Consider the following 22609-nt stretch of genomic DNA (forward strand, 5'->3'; position numbering starts at 1 on the left):
GTTTGGCCCTGCCATGTAGCGTAATTATTTTAATATACGTCACGAACGTGCACAACTTGGTGATTTACGCGCACATAATCATCTTGTTAAATCTAAAGATACTAAAGTTAGTGTATATTCGTAATCTTCATTTCTTTCCGCCTTCATCTTTCTTTCCCTCTGTGGTGGTTTGATAAGGCCGACTGAAATAGGTTCACCCACCACACTACTCTTTCTGACCTATCCAATCTGCCTCTCCCTCAAGCCCTCCTCTTTTTCACGGCACCTTATTAGATTCTGCCTGTCACTGTCCCTCGCTATGCCTCCCGTGTTGCACACGGAAGAACGTTCCCCTGGTGGAATTCTTACTGTGCTAAGGCAGTAAGAATTGAGCATCCTGGAAAAGACGCCGACGCCGTAAGACTCCTGATTCATTTTTGTTTCGGAAGAAGAGTACACTGCCCAATAGACATCCATACAGCTTAACGTGAAAGTTGGAAATCTTCTCTCTCCACCATTATGGTTGACAACCCTCTCCCTCAGATCTAGAAGAAAGTCTGTAAAATTGCAGGTAAATTTGTTCCAGACACATCACCTAACCTTCATCTCCATGGTTCTGCCATGGCAGACCGGGTGCTGGTCGCGAAGGAACTGGGTTCGCACTTTGTAGCTGTTAGCTCCGGTACTTGTCTTCCTCCTACTTGCTCGTAAGCCCCATACGGAATCTCGTCCCCTTGGACTTTCGCACTCGCCTACTGCTCCCCTGTAATGATCTCTCCTCTCTTTCAGCACTCCAGTCTGCCCCGATCCTCTGCAGTTCTACGGCAGCAGGCTCAGACGACATTCATTACGAGATGCCTCAGTGCACCTTTCAGTATTTGCTGGATATCTATAACCGTATTTAGGAGGCGACATCAGTCTCCGAGGACTGGTTTGAGGAGGTTGTTCTTCCCATTTGGAAACTCAGTGCTCAAGGGACTTTCCCGAAGAATTTTCGCCCCCAATGCCTTGAGCTCTGTATGTGTGCGCGTGTGCAGACTCTTTTTGAACATGTGGGTAATGTAAGTCCCATGTGGTTCTTAGAACATATCGCCACCTCTCTTCCTCTCGGTTTGGGTTTTGCGAGTGACGTTACACAACTGATATCGTAGTGGACTTACAGGCCTACATTCGTATTGCCTTTGCTGCGAATACGTCCGTTGTTGCCGTTCTTTTTGACTGGAAAACTCTTATGACACCACCTGAAGATATAATATTTTATCCCAACTACATTTTTTTGCCCTTCGTAGCACTCTACCATTTTTCCTTCAACGCTTCCTCTCGTCACTTGTTTATAATGACTTATTACCACTTCCTCTGACACTCGACAATATGAAGGTGTTCTCCAAGGTTGTGTTCTGAGCACTACTCTTTTTCCTGGTGGCCCTCTATGGTCGTCCTCCCTCCCTTCCCTCTGACGTTTTCTCCGTCCTTGACGATCTCGCGCTTTGTTCTGTGATGACTTCCTATTCTTCCAGCATCAGCTGCAACATGCGACTGACAACGTGTCGTCGTAATCCACCAATCATGGCTTCACTTCCTCTATGGCTGAGACTTCTGCTGTGACTTTTACTCACTCGGAAGCATGTCGCTATACGTTCCCAGGTGTCACTGTATGATAATCTTGCAGTCCCCGTGGCACAGTGGTAAGACACTCGCCCCTCGCTTTGAGAGCTATTTGGCCTGGGTTCGTATCATTGCTAGGCAGGATTGACTGGGCTCCAATCCTTAACTGTAGCCTCTGTTCACCCAGCAGTGAACGGGTAACCGGTTGTTAAAGGATTTGGCGGGTCGTATTCCGGGGAAAATTATGATGTAAGGACTTGCCCGAAACGATATGCTGTTAGTGGCTGTACAAGAATGTAAGACCTCTTGTATATACAGAATTTTTTGTTCAAATTGTATAAAGATTCTATTAAACTTTGGGATGGGGGGTATAAGGGTGCCCTACCGCCCACAGGCTGGCCACCGCCACCCTCCTCCACGCTGGGCCACCGCCGCCCTCTCCCACACACTATATGGACCACATCATATGATCATCGGGAAATTATTCCCCCTGGCGCAATTAAGGCTGTCTGATGAAAGGTTCCTTCTTGTTATTTCTAATTAGCAAGACTGTAGTACTGTCAGTCCTGCTCATTAGTTAACACGAGCACCACCTTTATGTTTGTCTTGATCCGTCTCTGGGGCGTTTGGTTTGTTGCCCGTCTGTACCGTATTTGGATGTCATGTCGGTCTCTGTTGTGTTTCTCTGGTCCTGCATATATTCCTGTCTCTGAGAGGTTACCGTCTATTTCTGGGTACTTTCCGATTTTTATTTGAATGTTTTGCCTGTCCCACTTGTCCTCCCCGGTTGACTGTCCCACTTGTCCTCCCCGGTTGACTGTCCCACTTGTCCTCCCCGGTTGACTGTCCCACTTGTCCTCCCCGGTTGACTGTCCCACTTGTCCTCCCCGGTTGACTGTCCCATTTGTCCTCCCCGGTTGACTGTCCCACTTGTCCTCCCCGGATGACTGTCCCACTTGTCCTCCCCGGTTGCCTGTCCCACTTGTCCTCCCCGGTTGCCTGTCCCACTTGTCCTCCCCGGATGACTGTCCCACTTGTCCTCCCCGGTTGACTGTCCCACTTGTCCTCCCCGGATGACTGTCCCACTTGTCCTCCCCGGATGACTGACGTACGTCAATGTGTCTTTCTGGACTACTGTGCATTTTGACGTCTGTCTGTCGTCGTTTCTGGATTATTCTCTCCTCTGTGGCCCCTCCCAACTTTCCCTGCATGCGGCTGCGCGAGGGGAGAGAGCAGCCGGGAGGGGGAACGAGGGGAATTGGGTGGGGCAAATTTTAGGCGTGTGTGTGTGTGTGTGTGTGTGTGTGGGTGGGTGGGTGGGTGGGCGGGCGGGCGGGGGGCGGGGCGACACACCGCGGCGAGGGGGGGGGGGGCGGGGGTATATATATATGTGTGTGGGTGTGGCTGCTGTACCACACCGGGACTGGACGTCGTACGGGAGACCCATCGCTCGCTCCTGTCAACCTTCGTCTTCCGTGTTCTCAACCCCCTCCTCCTTAAGCCACAATGGTGAGTGGGTGTTCATGGCTCGTCTTTGATATCTGTGGGCCAGTTTGGGGACGAGTTCGCAACGTCGTAATGCGTGTTTCTGGTGAAGTTGGGTAGGCCTACTGGGATGGAAGCCTCATGGCTTAGCTCCAGTGGATTCCGTCCATGTTTTGCTGACCCAAAAGTGGTGAAGCGACCAAACGCAGTTGGTAACACCGAGCAATCCGTTGTCTTCATCACGTCACAACCGGTTTTCCTGGTGCCGTCAGTTGTTTTAAAGTACATCAGCTGTAGGACGGGGGTTACATTGTGTCACGGGCTGTGTAGTAGAAAGATCCCCATCTCTCTCTCTCTCTCTCTGTCTCTCATCGGGGACGTACGTTTTCCAGCACTGCCAATATTGGGATTATGAGGACAACCTTGCGAACACGAGTGTGTGAAATAACTGGGCAGCTCCGGATGCCTTATACTGGTACGTTTGAACGGTCTAGTGACTGGATATTCACTAATGTAAAATTGGATTGTAAGATCCAGCTCCTGCTCGGTTTACACCAGGAGTGCTGAGTGCTGGTTGCACCCAATGTGCTCCCAGCGGGAGGTGAAGCAACACAGGCAGATGCTTCACCTGCAGCCACCTCCTACAGGTAATGGAAGTCTAGCCTGACGCTGGTGGCTGCTGCTGTGCCGTCTGGTGGACGTTTCTTGCTGGTAGGGCGGCCATCTTTCCTAGGATGCAACCCCACCACATTTGTCTAATTCCTGGGTACCTACTTACTGCTAGATGAACAGTCCCATCAGGTGAAAGGAAACTTGCCTAATCGTTTCTGTCCTACCCGAGGATTGAACCCTGGTGCCTCGGGTATGTTGACTATGTAGACCACTCTGCTACAGAACCTGCACTACGTGTACGGGTTCTGTACAATCTCCCAAAGTTTCCAAGGTAAAGAAATGGCAGCATTTTCAGTACACGGTGACCGACAGTACTTGTTGTGCCGGTTACCTTACCTTGAGGTGCTTCCGGGGCTTAGCGTCCCCGCGGCCTGGTCGTCGACCAGGCCTCCTGCCTCCTCCCGGTGGAGGCAGAGTTCTCGGCAGCACCTTTCATCTCTGGTTCTCAACCCGGCCTCCTGATAGAACGTCGCATTTTGACGTATACTTTACCTAAAGCCAAAAATCGTCGTACTAGAAAATATAAGCGGCTCGCGAAATTGACATAATGTCCGGTTTTCTGTTTTGGGTCCTCTGGTAGGTTAGGTTAGGTTCACTTTAGCACGACAGTTTCTTGACGTTGGGAAACCGTAGGAGGACGGACTGTTACCAGAGCGCGGTGGTTCAGTAGTTCAGTGCTGTTCGCTGGCTCCCTGTGTACTCTTGGGGGTGTACGCGCGCGGCGCGGGAGAGCTCGGTGTCCACTTCGTACTGAGGGATGAAGCTTGACCGACCGGCTAGGATTCATGAAGTATTTACGCCATCGCCTACGAAACCTGTACATCTTTTCTTAAGCATGGCGGATTTATTTTTATTTATTTAATAGTTTAAGAGCTTCAAAACTGCACCCATAAAGTTACTATGTTATGACCCTCGATCGTAGCCGGTTTGTTGTCCCCGTCGAGGCCACCAGTGTTAGTGGCCCGCGGGTAAATTCAGGCAGTGCTTCGGTGCTCGTAAACTGTTTAATAAATATATACTAAACCCCAATTATTGAAGAAAGATGTAAATGTTTCGTAAGTGAACTAAATGCTTACATAATGCTGGCCGTGTACATCTTCACTCAGTTTAGTTTAGTTCATTTATTATGTACCCCATACCCATCGTGTGGGCGGTAGTGGAAAGGGTTACAGAGGCACATAATGGGCTCAGAGACTGAACCCCACAATTCATTTAGCTAAGCAAGTTACAATCTTGATGAACTAGTTACAAAATTCAGTATAAGTCATCACATCAACAATGGGTTCGAGATCGACCACAAGTACAGTTTCTAAATTAAGCAACTGACATATGTGGAGAGCTAGTGTCACAATTGATATGTTTGTCCTGCACACCGCCCCCCATCCAGTGGGCAGCGGTGGATAGGTTACAATCACTCAGTTACTACCTACAGTTAGCAAACTGGGGATATTTGGCTAAAATTTCTGGTAGCAGATAATTTTGAAGGAAATATTTACACATCGCTGGAACATTGGTTAAAGAAGTGCGAAAAGATACGTGAATTCCGAGACATCTTCACTCAATGATGGCGGCTTTGTTTACACTCATTAAACAGCTTGACCGGGGAAGCACTACTAGGTTGTTTATAACTATAATAACCGCGGGTTGTGAACTTCCCCAGCCCATAAACTGTATCATTAATGTAAACAAAGCCGCAATGCTCAAATAAAGATATACAGGTTTCGTAACTAGTAGCATAAATGCTCGATAAATTCTAGTCTCTGCTGTACCCAAGAGGAAGGGAACTATCAGAGGAAAGCGCTAAGCTAGTGTCATTACGACTATATAGCATATGGAAGGGATCAGGTTAAGGATTTAGGATGGGACAGGGGGGAAGGAACGGTGCCCAACCACTTGTGGACGGTTGGGGATTGAACACCGACCTGCATGAAGCGAGACCGTCGCTCTACCGTAAACCCCAAGTGGCTGACGAGCGCTGTACTAAGGAGTGATAATGCACGATAATGGAAGCAAGAAAGAGAGACAAGGGAGGAAGGGAAACAGGAAGGAGACATGGAGGGGCGACTGAGAGTAATGGCAAAATCAATGGCTTCAGGAGGGGGTGGCTGCCTCCTCCTCCCTCCACCTCCCAGCTCGGGTCCCGCCCTTTGTACCATCCCAGCCCCTTTAAGAGGGACCTAACTAGAGTGCACGTGAGGTAATGGAGGACTTAAGTTGTCAAGTTGTTTAGTCATTACTGCACGCGGCCGCTTAGAGCCTTTTGTAACTATACACGACAGGCGACACCTTCCCGCTCTTTCCGGCTGCTCCACCACAACCCTTTCGACGGTGGTGTCTGGATGGCTTCGACGGTGGTGTCTGGATGGCTTCGACGGTGGATCTGGCCGTCCAAAGTCCTCCCAGTAAACACAATATGAAAGAGTGACGCTCGTTCGACGTCGAATCAACGCTCTTGACGTAGATTCGGCGTTGAATTGCCATTGGATGGACACAATGGTAAAAGTCTTTGAAAAACTCCAACACTAACAAGAAAATGGTCTTGTGGGGATCTGTAGCACAGTGGACTACTTCCTCAACCCACACTCGAGGAAGCCCTAGCTGAATCCCCGGGCAGGGTAGAAACGGTTGGGAACTTTTATTTTAACCTGATGCCTCTGTTCACCTAGCAGTAAATAGGCATCCGAAAGTTAGACAGCTGTTGTGGGTTGCATCCAGGAGGCCAGTAGTAACCTTAAGGGAGGCGGGGGGGGGGGGGCTAAATGCAAGCCTAAATTATATATTCACAGGCTTCCTGTCCCCGACAAAAAGAGTAAATATTATTGTCACTCACAAAGGGACGTACTTTTTTGCATATTTTGTAAGCTGTATTTAATGGCTCTTTGTATTATGAAGTTTGAGGCTTAAGACCCACCCCCCCACCCCCACCCCTCCCACCACTCTGACCAGGAGGGAACACTGGTGGTGAGGCAGCAGGAGGCTACAAGATGACCTAGACAGACTGCATGAATGAATGGTCTAACAAATGGCTACTAAGGTTCAACCCGAGTAAATGTAAGGTAATGAAACTAGGCGGTGGAAACAGGAGACCAGACACAGGATACCGAATGGGAGATGAAGTCCTTCATGAAACGAACAGAGAAAGATCTAGGACTTGACATCACACCAAACCTGTCTCCTGAAGCCCACATCAAAAGAATTACATCTGCGGCATATGCGAGGCTGGCTAACATCAGAACAGCTTTTATGAACCTGTGTAAGGAATCATTCAGAATCTTGTATACCACATATGTAAGGCCAATCCTGGAGTATGCGGCCCCAGCATGGAGCCCGTACCTTGTCAAGCACAAGACGAAGCTGGAAAAAGTTCAGAGGTATGCCACTAGGCTAGTCCCAGAACTAAGAGGCATGAGTTACGAGGAAAGGCTACGTTAAATGCACCTCACGACACTGGAAGACAGAAGAGTAAGGGGGGACATGATCAATACCTACAAAATTCTCAAGAGAAATTGACAGGGTAGATAAAGATAAACTATTCAACACTGCGGGACGCGAACAAGGGGACACAGGTGGAAACTGAGTACCCAAATGAGCCACAGGGACATTAGAAAGAACTTTTTCAGTGTCAGAGTAGTTAACAGATGGAATGCACTAGGCAGTAATGTGGTGGAGGCTGACTCCATACACAGTTTGAAATGTAGATATGATAGAGCCCAGTAGGCTCAGGAATCTGTACACCAGTTGATTGACGGTTGAGAGGCGGGACCATAGAGCCAGAGCTCAACCCCCGCAAGCACAACTAGGTGAGTACAAAGCGAGTTCGGTGGCGCCCCCACCACTATGACCCGGGGGCACACTGGGGGTGAGGCGCGGGGTGTTCACTTATGTTACCCGGAAATATGTTCCGTAAAACCCAGGATCACTGGATTGTTTCAAGTATAGTTTTGACGTATGAAGAGTCTGAAAATTATATATATAAATATACATACTCAAATGAGGTTGAGATCATATTAAATTGTATTTGAAAATGCGACATTCTGATTTATCAAGCATTTGGGGGTCCACTACGAAACCTGTGCTCCTCTGAACAAAGCCACAAGGGCCGTGACGAGGGTTCGAACCTACGTCCTGGGACGTAGGTTCTGTTCTCCTTTCCTCAATAGTTTATATTAATTAAACAGTAATTGAGGTCTGGAGAGCTATAAGGTTGATTTAAAGACTTATAACCTTGGATTGTGAAGCTCGGAAGTTCTTAAACTTTTAATATACACAAACTCTGCGCCCATGACCGAGGAGAGATGTACAGGTGTCGTAAGTGGAAGAGTAAAGGCTTGGTGACTCTTGACCCTGGTAGAGAGTACTGTTATATCAAGTTGACTCTGATATATTTATTATTTATTTGTTTATTTATATATATACAAGAAGGTACAATGGGGGTTAAGAGAGTACATAGCACTGATGATTTTATATTCTTGTCAAGCCACTATCACGCATAGCGCTCTACGTTGGGTCCAGGCGAACCTCAGTCTGGCCACCACTCTAGGGTGTGGGTCAGGGTCTAGGCGCCTGTAGTGTATTATATTCACTCCAGCAACAACAATGCGGCGGCTCTTGTTCCCTGCGAAGTCCCCTTCCCCCCATCCCAGGAGAGGTCGAACTCCAGTGATGTATGTGCCCCGGGGACAGGTTGCCTCAAACGCTGTGCGTATTAGTGGCTTCAGGCGCTGCATGTTCAAACTCTGTCTATTAATCCAACATTATGTTTGTAACTCATTTTTTATGTATGTACTTTTACCTGAATCAACATTTATTATTATTTAAAAACAAATTATTAGTCCATGGGGATGAAACGCCCTTTACTTATTTTCAATGGGTGATATGCCGAGCTTTGAACGCTGAAGCTTCAGCGACTGATGTATGTGTGGTGGGTCATCTTGGGTACCCAGACCCGGCGCTGTAGGATGAACCAAACGTCGCGTATAAGGAGTTAATGGTTAGTTTTAAGCTGCTGTTAAATTGTGGCGTTCCGACAAGAGTCAGCTTAGTGTGCGTGGACCGAAAGGTTAGTTTTTAACCTTTTAGCTCTCGCGAGGCTTCTGTCCACGCTAAGAGGACAGAAGCGTGGCTTCTGTCCTTAGGACACGTGCGTTATCATTTGAAATGATTTGCCCGTTAAACTCCCCACCTGATAATGTCCTCTATATGGGGTTTCTAGGGCCTAATCACCAAGGATAAAAGATTAAACCCCAATTAACTATGAGTGACCCATAGTGTACCCTGGAATTATCCTATTGTACACCTCAGTGCTGATGAGCTCTTGCGTTCCCTCCTCCACCAGGCACAGCTGACACACCCAGTGGTGCCACCTCTTCCAGCCTGCTCCATAGTCTTTCCGGATTGGCGGCGCCTTTTAGATAATTACGCGGCTAGGCAATGGTCCAAGATGGACCGAAACATTGTCAATTCCGTTTACTTTCACATTGGGTTGGATGTCCAATTTTCAGCATCATTGTCGTCATTTCTTGTCGACAGCGTGAGTGTATCAGCGTGCATGTGGGCCAGGCCGGCGTGCAGATCGGTAATGCCTGCTGGGAGCTGTACTGCCTGGAGCATGGCATCCAGCCCGACGGCCAGATGCCCTCAGACAAGACGGTGGGCGGCGGTGACGACTCCTTCAACACCTTCTTCAGCGAGACGGGCTCGGGCAAGCACGTCCCTCGTGCTGTCTTTGTTGACCTGGAGCCTTCTGTCATAGGTGAGAGGGGCGGGGCGGACGGGGCACACCGGTAGGGGCGGGGGAGGAAGGATATCCAGTTGGGGGAGGAGCAGGATACCGGTTGAGGAGCAGGCAGGATATATCATCTGGAAAGTAGGATAGATGCAGAATACCGGTGTGTGAGATATATATATAATATCGGTTGGCGAGGGATAGAATTTGCTGTTTGAAGGTTAGAGAGCGGGTAGGTTACCGGCTGGGAAGTAATTATATCAATGAGTTTTTTACCAGCGAGATTTAGAGTGAACCAGACTCTTGGAGCATGTAAGTATAGTGATGCATGTTTGGGAGGGAGTGGGGGGGGGAGTATAGAGTCTAAATGCTCACCTCCCAGGGTGGGGGTCACCTCCCAGGGTGGGGGTTATCTCCCAGGGTGGGTCAGTTACCAGCCCCACTGTGGGGACTCCTGGTGGTCTTATCTAGAGCAGCATAAATGGAGTCTAGGGTGATCTAGAGCATAATGGGTTAAGGGGCAGAGCACAAGTGATATACAAGTGTCTCCCCCACACCACTGCAGCCTTGGGTCCCACCTACAATTACGTTAGTGTGCCCACCACTGTATTACGGGCTATTCAAGCCCGTGCCATCACTTGGGTGGCTTAATCTTTATCAATCATCGACCAATCACCACTGCAGCTGGGTGCCTGTGCTGACAGATGAGGTGCGGACGGGAACCTACCGGGCGCTCTTCCACCCGGAGCAGCTCATCACCGGCAAGGAGGACGCCGCCAACAACTACGCCCGGGGCCACTACACCATCGGCAAGGAGATCGTCGACGTCGTCCTGGAGAAGGTCCGCAAGCTGGCTGACCAGTGCACAGGTGGGTGTAGTGAGGGTGTTGTGTAGTGAACCCCATACTTGTCCTGTGGGTGGTAGTGGACCCCATACTTGTCCTGTGGGTGGTAGTGGACCCCATACTTGTCCTGTGGGTGGTAGTGGACCCCATACCCAAGCATCAGACAGTAAGACATTACAATCGCCAGAATTAGACTGTGATAGTTACGGCAGGTGGCTGCAGGTAATGACTCTCCCAGTGATGACAGTTCAAACACCAGACTGTGAACAAGAGGTACGACACTCTCCAACTATATATTTTAGCAGCCCCCATGGTGTAGTGGTAAGGCACTCTCCTGGGGTTTCGAGAGCGCTTTGGCCTGGGTTTGTATCCTGTTAGCTGGGGATATTAGGTGAACTCGTAGCAGCATTTTGATTTATAGTCGGCAATCCCTCATATAGAATCGGGTAGCAGCACAATATTATGTGACCCTAAGATTTAAATAATAATAATAATAATAATAATAATAATAATGTGACTATGTAGCCACGTCGAGCGTTTAAGATTTAAGTAAACGTCTCAAGATATCATAGAAAATGTTCAGGGGTGACTTTAATTTCCATTTTTTTTAGCTGTTTACCTTTTTCTAACGTGGTGCGGGCTCGCCCCGCTGCTCCGCCGCAGGTCTACAAGGATTCCTTATTTTCCACTCATTTGGTGGTGGCACTGGCTCCGGCTTCACCTCCCTCCTCATGGAGCGACTGTCGGTAGACTACGGCAAGAAGAGCAAGCTAGAATTTGCTATCTACCCCGCCCCTCAGGTGAGTCTTCCGACCCCTTTCCTGGTGCTGTAATAGTCGCTCTCTCATAACTCCCGCCTTCTGGTGACGCTTATTAACATTCATTTCCTCGTCCAAGTTATAAGTTATAAAATAGGAAAGTTATAAAATAAGTGAGAGGGCCTCTCAGGGAAGCAGTATGGTCTGCCTCCCTGAGACAGACGGTATTCCTGTTTAATACATCCTGGCTATTGTCTACCCTTTGTAATAAATCATTAGTGAGGTAGAGTGCCAGAGTCGTGGAAGGTTGCTAATGTGGTGCCAATTTTCAAGAAAGGAGATAGCTCACCTGCGTCAAACAATCGGCAGTCAGTTAGCTTAACGTCTATAATAATAATAATAATAATAATAATAATAATAATAATAATTTATTTACAAGAAGGTTCAATAAGTTGGTGAGATTACATTAGTGATATTTGTTCATTCTTGCAAAAGCACCAACACCCATAAGCATTTCGGACAGGTCCTTAATCTAGCATATCAGGCGAGATGAAAAGGTACATTGTAGCAAGGTTTTATATCTACAATATAAATTGACATAAGTGTTTACACTGGTAAATATTAAGTACTTAATTGGTCTTGAGTACTAATTTTGGGGGAAGTGAGTACTACAAGATAGTGTAAGTTTGAAGCACAAGGTTGAAATATATGAGGATGAAAATGTGTGGAAGTCTATTGTGGGGAAAGTTACTTGAATCGATAATTGTAAATACCGTTCGTCATCATCTTGTGAATCATTTATTAATCTGGTTTTTAACATGGTTTTACTAACGGTCATTCATGTTTAATAAATTTGCTATAATTTTCAGCCATCATCCGAAAAGCTGATTTTGATGGCTTAAGAAATTTGTTGGGTGTACAGGTACTAGACTTGAAAGTCTTGGGCATGGGGGGGGGGCCGGTCTTGGAGCGAGACGTGAACCCAGCGATAGGTGACGTAAAAAAGGATTTAGATTTGGATTCAAAATATAACTTATTTAAAAATATTCTAAGCAAAGCACAGGAACGTAGTATACCATACAAATTGAATAAATCGAATAATAATGACCTGAAATATATATCAAAGGATCTGAAGAACCTTAAAGTAGAAAGAGAGCTTGGTACAAAAGGATTAAGAATGGAGAAGTCGGTTTTGAACAGGAATTCGTACAACTGGTTAGAAATATTAAAAAAGAGATATGGAGGGCAAAAAGAAACTAAGAAATTTGCATAGCAGGGCACACAGACAAATCCTAAAGGGTTTTTTCAGTTATATCGAACAAAGATTAGGGAAAGGATAAGTCCATTTAAAAACTGAGACAGGTCAGATAACTGATAATGACGGAGATTAGTATTTAAAATAAATATTTTCTCTGTGTTTACTAAAGAGGAACTAAACATTATGCCTTCAGCTGAACAAGTCTGTGAGTGGTGAAGAGGACAGGTTGACCAGTTTAGCAGTTACCAGGGAGGATGTTATTAAACAAATAGTAAAACTTAAGTTAAACAAATCCCCAGAGCCAGACGAAGTGTTTGCCAGGGTGCTTAAAGAATGCAAAGAGGAGCTTTGCGAGCCACTGTCTACTACATTTAATAAATCATTAGTGAGGCAGAGTGCCAGAGTCGAGGAAGGTTGTTAATGTGGTACCAATTTTCAAGAAAGGAGATAGATCACTTTCATAAAACTATCGGCAAATTAACTTAACGTCTATTGTGGGAAAGTTGTTTGAAACGATAATTTCAAATACCATTCGTCTTCATCTTGAAAAACAAAAATTATTGAATGAGTCGTAACATGGTTTTACAAATGGCCGTTCATATTTAACAAATTTGCCATCATTTTATTCCAGCATAGTTGAGGCAGTTGATAGTGGTAAGGATTGTGATGTTGTGTACCTTGACTTTAGTAAAGCTTTTGTTACAGTGCCACATGCAAGACTGATTAAAAAGATAGAGGCTAATGGTATGGGGGGAAGGTGCTATATTAAGTTGGATTAGGGCATGGCTATACCAAAGGAAACAAAGAATTAATATAAATGAAGTTGAGTAAGAGTGGGAAAATGTTGTAACTCGCCTCAAGACTCTGTCCTGGGACCTCTGTTTTTCATAATTTATAAATTATTAATGATTTAGATTCAGGTTTGAACAGCAATAGTTGCAAATTTACCGATGGTACGGCTGACAGACGGCTGTGGTGTGTTGTGGGTGAGGTCAGGGCGGGTGATGGCTGACAGACGGCTGTGGTGTATTGTGGGTGAGGTCAGGACGGGTGATGACTGACAGACGGCTGTGGTGTGTGTTATGGCTCAGGTCGGGACGGGTGATGGCTGACAGACGGCTGTGGTGTGTATTGTGGGTGAGGTCAGGGCGGGTGATGGCTGACAGACGGCTGTGGTGTGTATTGTGGGTGAGGTCAGGGCGGGTGATGACTGACAGACGGCTGTGGTGTGTATTGTGGGTGAGGTCAGGGCGGGTGATGGCTGACAGACGGCTGTGGTGTGTATTGTGGGTGAGGTCAGGGCGGGTGATGACTGACAGACGGCTGTGGTGTGTATTGTGGGTGAGGTCAGGGCGGGTGATGGCTGACAGACGGCTGTGGTGTGTATTGTGGGTGAGGTCAGGGCGGGTGATGACTGACAGACGGCTGTGGTGTGTATTGTGGGTGAGGTCAGGGCGGGTGATGGCTGACAGACGGCTGTGGTGTGTATTGTGGGTGAGGTCAGGGCGGGTGATGGCTGACAGACGGCTGTGATGTGTATTGTGGGTGAGGTCAGGGCGGGTGATGACTGACAGACGGCTGTGGTGTGTATTGTGGGTGAGGTCAGGGCGGGTGATGGCTGACAGACGGCTGTGGTGTGTGTTGTAGGTGAGGTCAGGGCGGGTGATGACTGACAGACGGCTGTGGTGTGTATTGTGGGTGAGGTCAGGGCGGGTGATGGCTGACAGACGGCTGTGGTGTGTATTGTGGGTGAGGTCAGGGCGGGTGATGACTGACAGACGGCTGTGGTGTGTATTGTGGGTGAGGTCAGGGCGGGTGATGGCTGACAGACGGCTGTGGTGTGTATTGTGGGTGAGGTCAGGGCGGGTGATGACTGACAGACGGCTGTGGTGTGTATTGTGGGTGAGGTCAGGGCGGGTGATGACTGACAGACGGCTGTGGTGTGTATTGTGGGTGAGGTCAGGGCGGGTGATGACTGACAGACGGCTCTGTGTATCACAGGTGGCAACAGCGGTTGTGGAACCCTACAACTCCATCCTCACAACCCACACGACCCTGGAACACTCTGACTGCGCCTTCATGGTCGACAACGAGGCCATCTATGACATCTGTCGGAGGAATCTAGACATCGAACGTCCCACCTACACCAACCTCAACCGTCTTATTGGCCAGATCGTCTCCTCCATCACCGCCTCCCTCAGGTATTGCTTCCCGTCACCCGAGTTTGGCAGCCAGTACTACACTCGCTGCTGGGTGAGTGTGTCTGCTGGGTGAGTGTGTCTGCTGGGAGCTGCCCTTGTGAACCCCTTGCTAGAAGTGTGGGTTAGAGTGGGACGCTTGTGACAGGTGTGTGGGGTTGTGGAGGCCCCCTTGTGACAGGTGTGTGTGGGGGTTGTGGAGGCCCCCTTGTGACAGGTGTGTGGGGTTGTGGAGGCCCCTTTGCTACAGGTGTGTGGTGGAGGCGACACAGGGTTAAGCATGGCAGGAGCAGCAGAGCCACAGTTCGTGCACAAAGAGCCTTGAGATTGTTTCTGTTAATAACTTTCATTATTTTCTTTTACTCTAACATAAAAATAAATTTATAATAATAAATAAGGGAACAGAGCCATTTACTGGACTTCGCTCAGTCTAGTGTACTGCCACGGGTCACACCAGCCTGGACATGGGAAAAAAAATCTTCATACCTTTCTCAGAAACAGAGTTAAGCATAGGCTCTTTTGTATTTTAAGCTAACAACTTATTAGTTAGTTTAGTTCATTTATTATGTACCCCATACCCATCTTGTGGGCGGTAGTGGAAAGGGTTACAGAGGCACATAATGGGCTCAGAGACTGAACCCCACAATTCATTTAGCTAAGCAAGTTACAATCTTGATGAACTAGTTACAACATTCAGTATAAGTCGTCACATCAACAATGGGTTCGAGATCGACCACAAGTACAGGTTCTAAATTAAGCAACTGACATATGTGGAGAGCTAGTGTCACAATTGATGTTTGTCCTGCACACCGCCCCCCATCCAGTGGGCAGCGGTGGATAGGTTACAATCACTTAGTTACTATCTACAGTTAGCAAACTGGGGATAATTGGCTAAAATTCTGGTAGCAGATCATTTTGAATGAAATATTTACACATCGCTGGAACATTTGTTATAGAATTGTCTCTAAATTCACGTATCTTTTCGCACTCCATCACATAGTGACGGAGGGTGTGCGAATAATTCTGTTGACACAGTTTACATTTGGTCAGGTCTACATCGGCAGATAATGAGAATTCCCAGAGATACTTGTAACCGAGTCTAAGCCGAGCAGTAGTAACATCTAGAAGTCTGCTGATTTTATTGGATGATCCATAGATGTGTGGCTCCTCTTGCATGATAGTATGATGATAGATGGAATTACTGGTGTCAATTTCACTTTGCCTCAGATCTACAAGATCTACAGCTGTACACCGAGAACTTCAACAACAACTTATAATACAATAAAGTTATAAATTTTGAATATTCTTTGTTTAGGACAAAGGTTCAATTGCCACTTACAAGTAAACTATTATTGAAACCGTAATATCCTTTCAGACCATCCCAAATATTTAGATAACTACCTTACCTTGCAGTAACCTTGCAATAATTTTGGGGTTCAACGTACCCATGGCCCGGTCCTCAATTGGGCATCCTGGGTGTTGGATGGTCAACCAGGCTGTTGGACGCGGCTGCTCGCAGCCTGACGTATGAATCACAGCCTGGTTGATAAAATATCTTTTGGAGGCGTTTATCAAGTTCTCTTGAACACTGTGAGGGGTCGGCCAGTTATGCCCCTTATGTGTAGTGGAAGCATGTTGAACAGTCTCGGACTTCTGATTTTGATAGAGTTCTCTCTGAGTACCTATTGCACCTGTTTTCAAACTGGGGTATTCTGCACATCCTGCCATGCCTTCTGGTCTTGTGTGGTGTTATATCTGTGTGCAGGTTTGGGTTTAGGACCAGCCCCGTCATAATTTCCACGTGTAAATTATTATATATATCTCCCGCCTGCATTCAAGAGAACTATGGAGGTGGTGTGAGAATAGGTTCGGTGTTTCATGGTAATCGCTTTACCCTGAGGATAAATTAGTGATGCATATGCATTTATAATTAATAATTATTATATATACATATATGTATGCATTTATGAGGCGGAGTGGTCAAATGGTATAAAAGACGGTTCGACACAGCTCGTTTTCTGACTATCTTAGCCGTAAATATCAATAGGTTAGGCTCGGTTAATTTTAGGTTAATTCGTATCCTATGTGTGAGCGATGAGGTTGTAGTCCGGATGTGTGGTGAAGCGAGTGTCTTGTAACATGTTTTAATGTGGTGATGCAGGTTCGACGGCGCCCTGAACGTGGACCTGACGGAGTTCCAGACCAACCTGGTGCCCTACCCTCGCATCCACTTCCCGCTGGTCACCTACGCCCCCGTCATCTCCGCAGAGAAGGCCTACCACGAGCAGCTCTCCGTCGCAGAGATCACCAACGCCTGTTTCGAACCCGCTAATCAGGTATACTGTAGCTCCACTCTGCAGTAAGACCTGAAGACTGTGTACGGTAGGACCTGAAGACTGTGTATGGTAGGACCTGAAGACTGTGTACGGTAGGACCTGAAGACTGGACGGTAGGACCTGAAGACTGTGTACGGTAGGACCTGAAGACTGTGTACGGTAGGACCTGAAGACTGTGTACGGTAGGACCTGAAGACTGTGTACGGTAGGACCTGAAGACTGTGTACGGTAGGACCTGAAGACTGTGTACGGTAGGACCTGAAGACTGTGTACGGTAGGACCTGAAGACTGTGTACGGTAGGACCTGAAGACTGTGTACGGTAGGACCTGAAGACTGTGTACGGTAGGACCTGAAGACTGTGTACGGTAGGACCTGAAGACTGTGTACGGTAGGACCTGAAGACTGTGTACGGTAGGACCTGAAGACTGTGTACGGTAGGACCTGAAGACTGTGTACGGTAGGACCTGAAGACTGTGTACGGTAGGACCTGAAGACTGTGTACGGTAGGACCTGAAGACTGTGTACGGTAGGACCTGAAGACTGTGTACGGTAGGACCTGAAGACTGTGTACGGTAGGACCTGAAGACTGTGTACGGTAGGACCTGAAGACTGTGTACGGTAGGACCTGAAGACTGTGTACGGTAGGACCTGAAGACTGTGTACGGTAGGACCTGAAGACTGTGTACGGTAGGACCTGAAGACTGTGTACGGTAGGACCTGAAGACTGTGTACGGTAGGACCTGAAGACTGTGTACGGTAGGACCTGAAGACTGCGGACGGTAGGACCTGAAGACTGCGGACGGTAGGACCTGAAGACTGCGGACGGTAGGACCTGAAGACTGCGGACGGTAGGACCTGAAGACTGCGGACGGTAGGACCTGAAGACTGTGGACGGTAGGACCTGAAGACTGTGGACGGTAGGACCTGAAGACTGTGGACGGTAGGACCTGAAGACTGTGGACGGTAGGACCTGAAGACTGTGGACGGTAGGACCTGAAGACTGTGGACGGTAGGACCTGAAGACTGTGGACGGTAGGACCTGAAGACTGTGGACGGTAGGACCTGAAGACCGCGTACGGTAGGACCTGAAGACCGCGTACGGTAGGACCTGAAGACTGTGGACGGTAGCTGCCACAGCCGGCATGAACATTATGACGCCACTGACGTCACACTTCATATAAAACACACAATGTTCTCTTGCTTTCATCAAGTTAGGTTAGGCCGAGTTGGCTTATAGAGACGTAAGTTTTTGTTATGACATATATACAAGAGTTGTTGCATTCTTGTACAGGCACTAGCACGTACAGCGTTTCGGGCAAGTCCTTAATCCTAATTTTCACACACACACATTCCCAGGAAGCAGCCCGTAGCAGATAACTCCCAGGTACCTACTTACTGCTAGGTGAACAGGCCATTAGGATGAAAGAAACTCTGTCCATTTGTTTCCATTCCGCCAGGGATCGAACCCGGATCCTTAGGACTACGAACTCCGAGCGCTGTCTACTCAGCCGTCATGCCTCCGGACGGTTGAGTAACGTAAAGGGTGCATACTTCTCTCAGGGTTTAGACCCCACCTACTCCAACCCGCCCCTACCCGGCACTAGCTTAGTGTTCTAGATTTAATCTTGTTTGTAAATCATGGTAGAAACTTTTTCACCTGATGGTAAACACAGTTTACACCAGCTGACACTAAACTGAACCCCCGGTGGACACTAGGCTGCACACCCCCTCCCCACCTGGGCACCTGGTAGCACCCCCTCCCCCACGGGGGCACTAGGCTGCACCCCACCTCCCTCCCCACGGGGGCACTAGGCTGCACCCCACCTCCCTCCCCACGGGGGCACTAGGCTGCACCCCACCTCCCTCCCCACGTGGGCACTAAGCTGCACTCCAGCTGAAATATAACCATACTTTTATTTTCATTTTCCATTACGGGCTCACCATAGCCCGTGCTACATGGACACTTCATCCTGAGTAGCTAAAACTTTAACAAAAACATTTCATTTTCTGGAACAAGAACCATCTTGTGTTGGCCATATGCATGACATTCTGTATGACATGTTGACGACATGTTGTCAGATGATCTGTACACAATTTGAATCGCACAATATGTGGTGCCTTGCAGATGGTGAAGTGTGACCCTCGCCACGGCAAGTACATGGCCTGTTGCCTCCTTTTCCGGGGCGATGTTGTGCCCAAGGACGTCAATGCTGCCATCGCCGCCATCAAGACCAAAAGGACCATTCAGTTCGTGGACTGGTGCCCAACAGGCTTCAAGGTGGGTAGCTGTCTCCAATGATGAGTGTACATAGTCACTCCTCATGTTCTTTAAGCAAGGTAATATATACACCCTCCTGTGGACCCCAGAGGAGTCTCTAGAGAATAGTTAGTTTAGTTCATTTATTATGCACCCCATACCCATCTTGTGGGCGGTAGTGGAAAGGGTTACAGAGGCACATAATGGGCTCAGGGACTGAACCCCACAATTCATTTAGCTAAGCAAGTTACAATCTTGATGAGCTAGTTACAACATTCAGTATCAGTCGTCACATCAACAATGGGTTCGAGATCGACCACAAGTACAGTTTCTAAATTAAGCAACTGACATATGTGGAGAGCTAGTGTCACAATTGATATGTTCATTATGTGACTAACCTCTGTCAAGCCCACAGGACGACTGAGGTTCATAATAAACTAAGAGAGATATTGATAAATCTAAATAGATCCAATTTATATCGAAGACCTGGGTAAATACTAGTTTGAGAAGAAAGTTGTTGATTTATTAAACAAATTACCGGATGTCATAATAGTGGGATCGGTGGATTGTTTCAACAAGAGGTTAGACAAATAGTGGTTTGGGTGGATATAAACAGGACCTGCAATGTACCTTTTAGTGGGGTCTGGGAGTTCTTCTACTCCCAAGCCCATCCTGGGGCCCTAGCTTGAAATGATAACTTGGTTCAATAGATTGTTTCTTACAGCATCCTGCAGGTCCACATATCTACAACAACACAGTCTGTTACTTCTTGTACGAACGTGTCTAATTTTCTCATGAACATTGAGGAAATAGGAACAGTCCCTATTGGCACAGAGCTCGTACTGCCAATAGGTCTGCTGCAGTTTCATTAATTATGTTTGTGTGAGGCAGGTAGGCATCAACTACCAGCCCCCGACGGTGGTTCCTGGAGGGGACCTAGCCAAGGTGGCCCGCGCCGTCTGCATGCTCTCTAACACCACCGCAATCGCCGAGGCGTGGGCTCGTCTCGACCACAAGTTTGACTTAATGTATGCCAAACGAGCTTTCGTTCATTGGTGAGTAACTCGTGCTTCAACCCTTACTCAAGACGCTTTTTAATAGATTTTGAGCCTACTGATTTAAAAATATTCACACTGGGTACATTTCAAACCATCAATAACGTTGATACAACGTTGAATCAACTTTTATTAAAGTTGATAACTTTGTTTGAAGTTTGTGCAACTTTGATAAAATTTGAAAACATTGATAATGTTAAATTTGTTATTCTTGGATGCCTTGTTATATCAGAATAATTTTTCATTGAGCAGATTACATTAACAATCGTAAACAAGAATCGATCAATCGTAAACAAACAATCTATACAAGAGTTCGCAAATTTTGAAAAAGCTGGGAAGATGGCCCTTTAAGAGCATTTAGCCAGCGCTAGAGGATAGATTTTTGGAGATGTTTGGACTCTTGTCGTGTCCAGTAAGATCTAAAATCTGTATTGTACCAACATTGAACATTGTCACACACAATATGAAACAAAATTTTGACTTATGAAGTATTTTGTTAAGTTGGGCAGGATTTGTTTAAAAAGATTAACCATGACATTGGGGGGGGGGGGGGGGGGAAGAGGTAAAGTGGTTAACTAAATTTTGTCTCTGGTGGTAAGTGTAGACTTGTGACACAGTATAAATAACATGTGATCTTTGTAGGTACGTCGGTGAGGGCATGGAGGAGGGCGAGTTCTCAGAGGCACGAGAGGACTTGGCGGCCCTCGAGAAGGACTATGAGGAGGTGGGACTTGACTCTGCTGAGGGTGAAGGCGAAGAGGAGGAGGGGCAGGAATACTAGGCATCCTCCATAGCACCTCACCCCCCTTCACTAAAACTACAATACCTGCCATGGCACCTATCTTCTTTCCAACTAAGATAGCTGCCATAGCACCCCCCCCCCTCTGAATTATGATAGCTGCCAAGGTACTTCCCCAAAACAGACAATTGCCACAGCATCCCCCCCCCCCAATCCCCTAAAATACTCAAAAATATACTCCCCCTGACTTTTAACAACAATCACAGCAGCTCTCGTGACAAATATTAGTATGACAGCCCCATGCACTGACATAAATGTCCATAACTACAATACGTGCTATAGTGACTAGAGCACTCGGTACCATTGGATCAAGTACTTCCTACTCAAAGGGACTTTTGTTGTCTCCTTTGTGAAATTGGTTCGAATTGTATCTCTGGGTCATCTGTCAGATGCTTGTTGAACTATCACTCTCATCCTTCACAATGGTTCATCTTTTTGATCTTCCAACTTCATGAAGGAACATGACTGTGCCAAACCACCATGTCAAAAACAAAAAAATAGAAAAACTGACACTTTACGTTTAGAGTTGGTAGTAACAGAAAACAGTTTCCTAATATTTGGGATTTAGTGTCTCGCTTCTCCACCAGAGAAGGGTTAAACGAATGCAAGTTGCTAGTTATAAATACTTGAATTCTAGATCATTAATATCCCAGAGGGAGTAGGAGAAGGCAAAAAGCTTGTGTTGATCTGCTCGTCTGGGGAGTTCGGTTGAACTCCATTGGCTCTTGTGCCGTTTTGTCTGACCTCCGCTGTTGTAGAGTAGGGGGGACTGAAGTCACTATAGTGTGATCTGGACATTAGGATCAAACCCACACATAACTGTGCCAAAGTCAATTTTTGTGCCAAATGATGAAGTAATGTTGGAATCCATAACTGAATTCAATAAAGCTTGTGCAACAGTGGTTAATTAAAGCAGTTTTGCAGTTTTGAAATGAAATGGTAATTTTTGTGCCAAAACAATAATCAGACATATCGAGATTAATACAACAGGGAAGTTTGGCTTCGATTTCTATCTGGTCTTGCTTGGTTAGAGCTATGCCCGAGAACCATGACCAGATTTACACGATCTATCCAAATTGTGAAAAATTGACATAATAGGACCAACTAACCCTGTTAAATACTGTATGGTATCAAGATAAATATTATCCAGCTTAACTAAATAGTTAATAATCTCTGACTTTTGTAACATCTTTACATGATGACTTAACCATCTTCAATTTCACAGCTGATTTTACTGTAACTTTTAAGAAACTTACTACAATATTATGTAACCTGACTTTATGGCCTGTTCTGACTTACTGTGACCTAACCTGACTTAATAAATCCATCCTGTCTTAAAATGCACTATCCTAGTGGGCACAATATTAAAGAGCAACACCAATTCAATGCCGAATCAACGTCGAACCAACATCATTCTTGGATATAGTGCCCACTGGAACATTATTCAAATGTGTAATGCCATATGATTACTTCACCTGGTCTTTCAAGGTAACCCCTAACCCTCCCCTCCCCCCCCCCCCTGGCACACAATGCAAGCGCAACTGTAAAAAGTTTACCAAAAACAAAAACAAACAAAAAAAAAAGGAAGGAAAAAAAGATGACACTGGCAAACAATAAAACAAATCAGAATTAAATG

General features: G+C 46.7%; 1 protein-coding gene across 1 annotated transcript; it reads left to right on the forward strand.

The window, feature by feature from the left end:
• The first annotated feature begins 2959 nt into the window (after positions 1-2959).
• LOC123765765 (tubulin alpha-1D chain) lies at positions 2960-22607 on the forward strand. The gene is made up of 9 exons (XM_045754495.2): positions 2960-3093; positions 9271-9493; positions 10171-10335; positions 10975-11111; positions 14329-14528; positions 16687-16861; positions 18988-19140; positions 20011-20174; positions 20817-22607. Exons 1-9 carry the CDS (start codon positions 3091-3093, stop codon positions 20953-20955), a joined length of 1359 nt encoding a protein of 452 aa, XP_045610451.1. The 5' UTR covers positions 2960-3090; the 3' UTR covers positions 20956-22607.
• Positions 22608-22609: the final 2 nt, after the last annotated feature.

This window comes from Procambarus clarkii, chromosome 37, assembly GCF_040958095.1.
Source record: "Procambarus clarkii isolate CNS0578487 chromosome 37, FALCON_Pclarkii_2.0, whole genome shotgun sequence".
Classification (NCBI taxonomy): domain Eukaryota; kingdom Metazoa; phylum Arthropoda; class Malacostraca; order Decapoda; family Cambaridae; genus Procambarus; species Procambarus clarkii.

What these genes read in the sequence shown, in the direction of transcription:
- LOC123765765 (XM_045754495.2), top strand. An exon ending in CCTGGAGCCTTCTGTCATAG is followed by an intron (nt 9,494 to 10,170) that starts GTGAGAGGGGCG and finishes CTGTGCTGACAG; the next exon opens with ATGAGGTGCGGACGGGAACC. An exon ending in TCCATCACCGCCTCCCTCAG is followed by an intron (nt 14,529 to 16,686) that starts GTATTGCTTCCC and finishes GTGGTGATGCAG; the next exon opens with GTTCGACGGCGCCCTGAACG.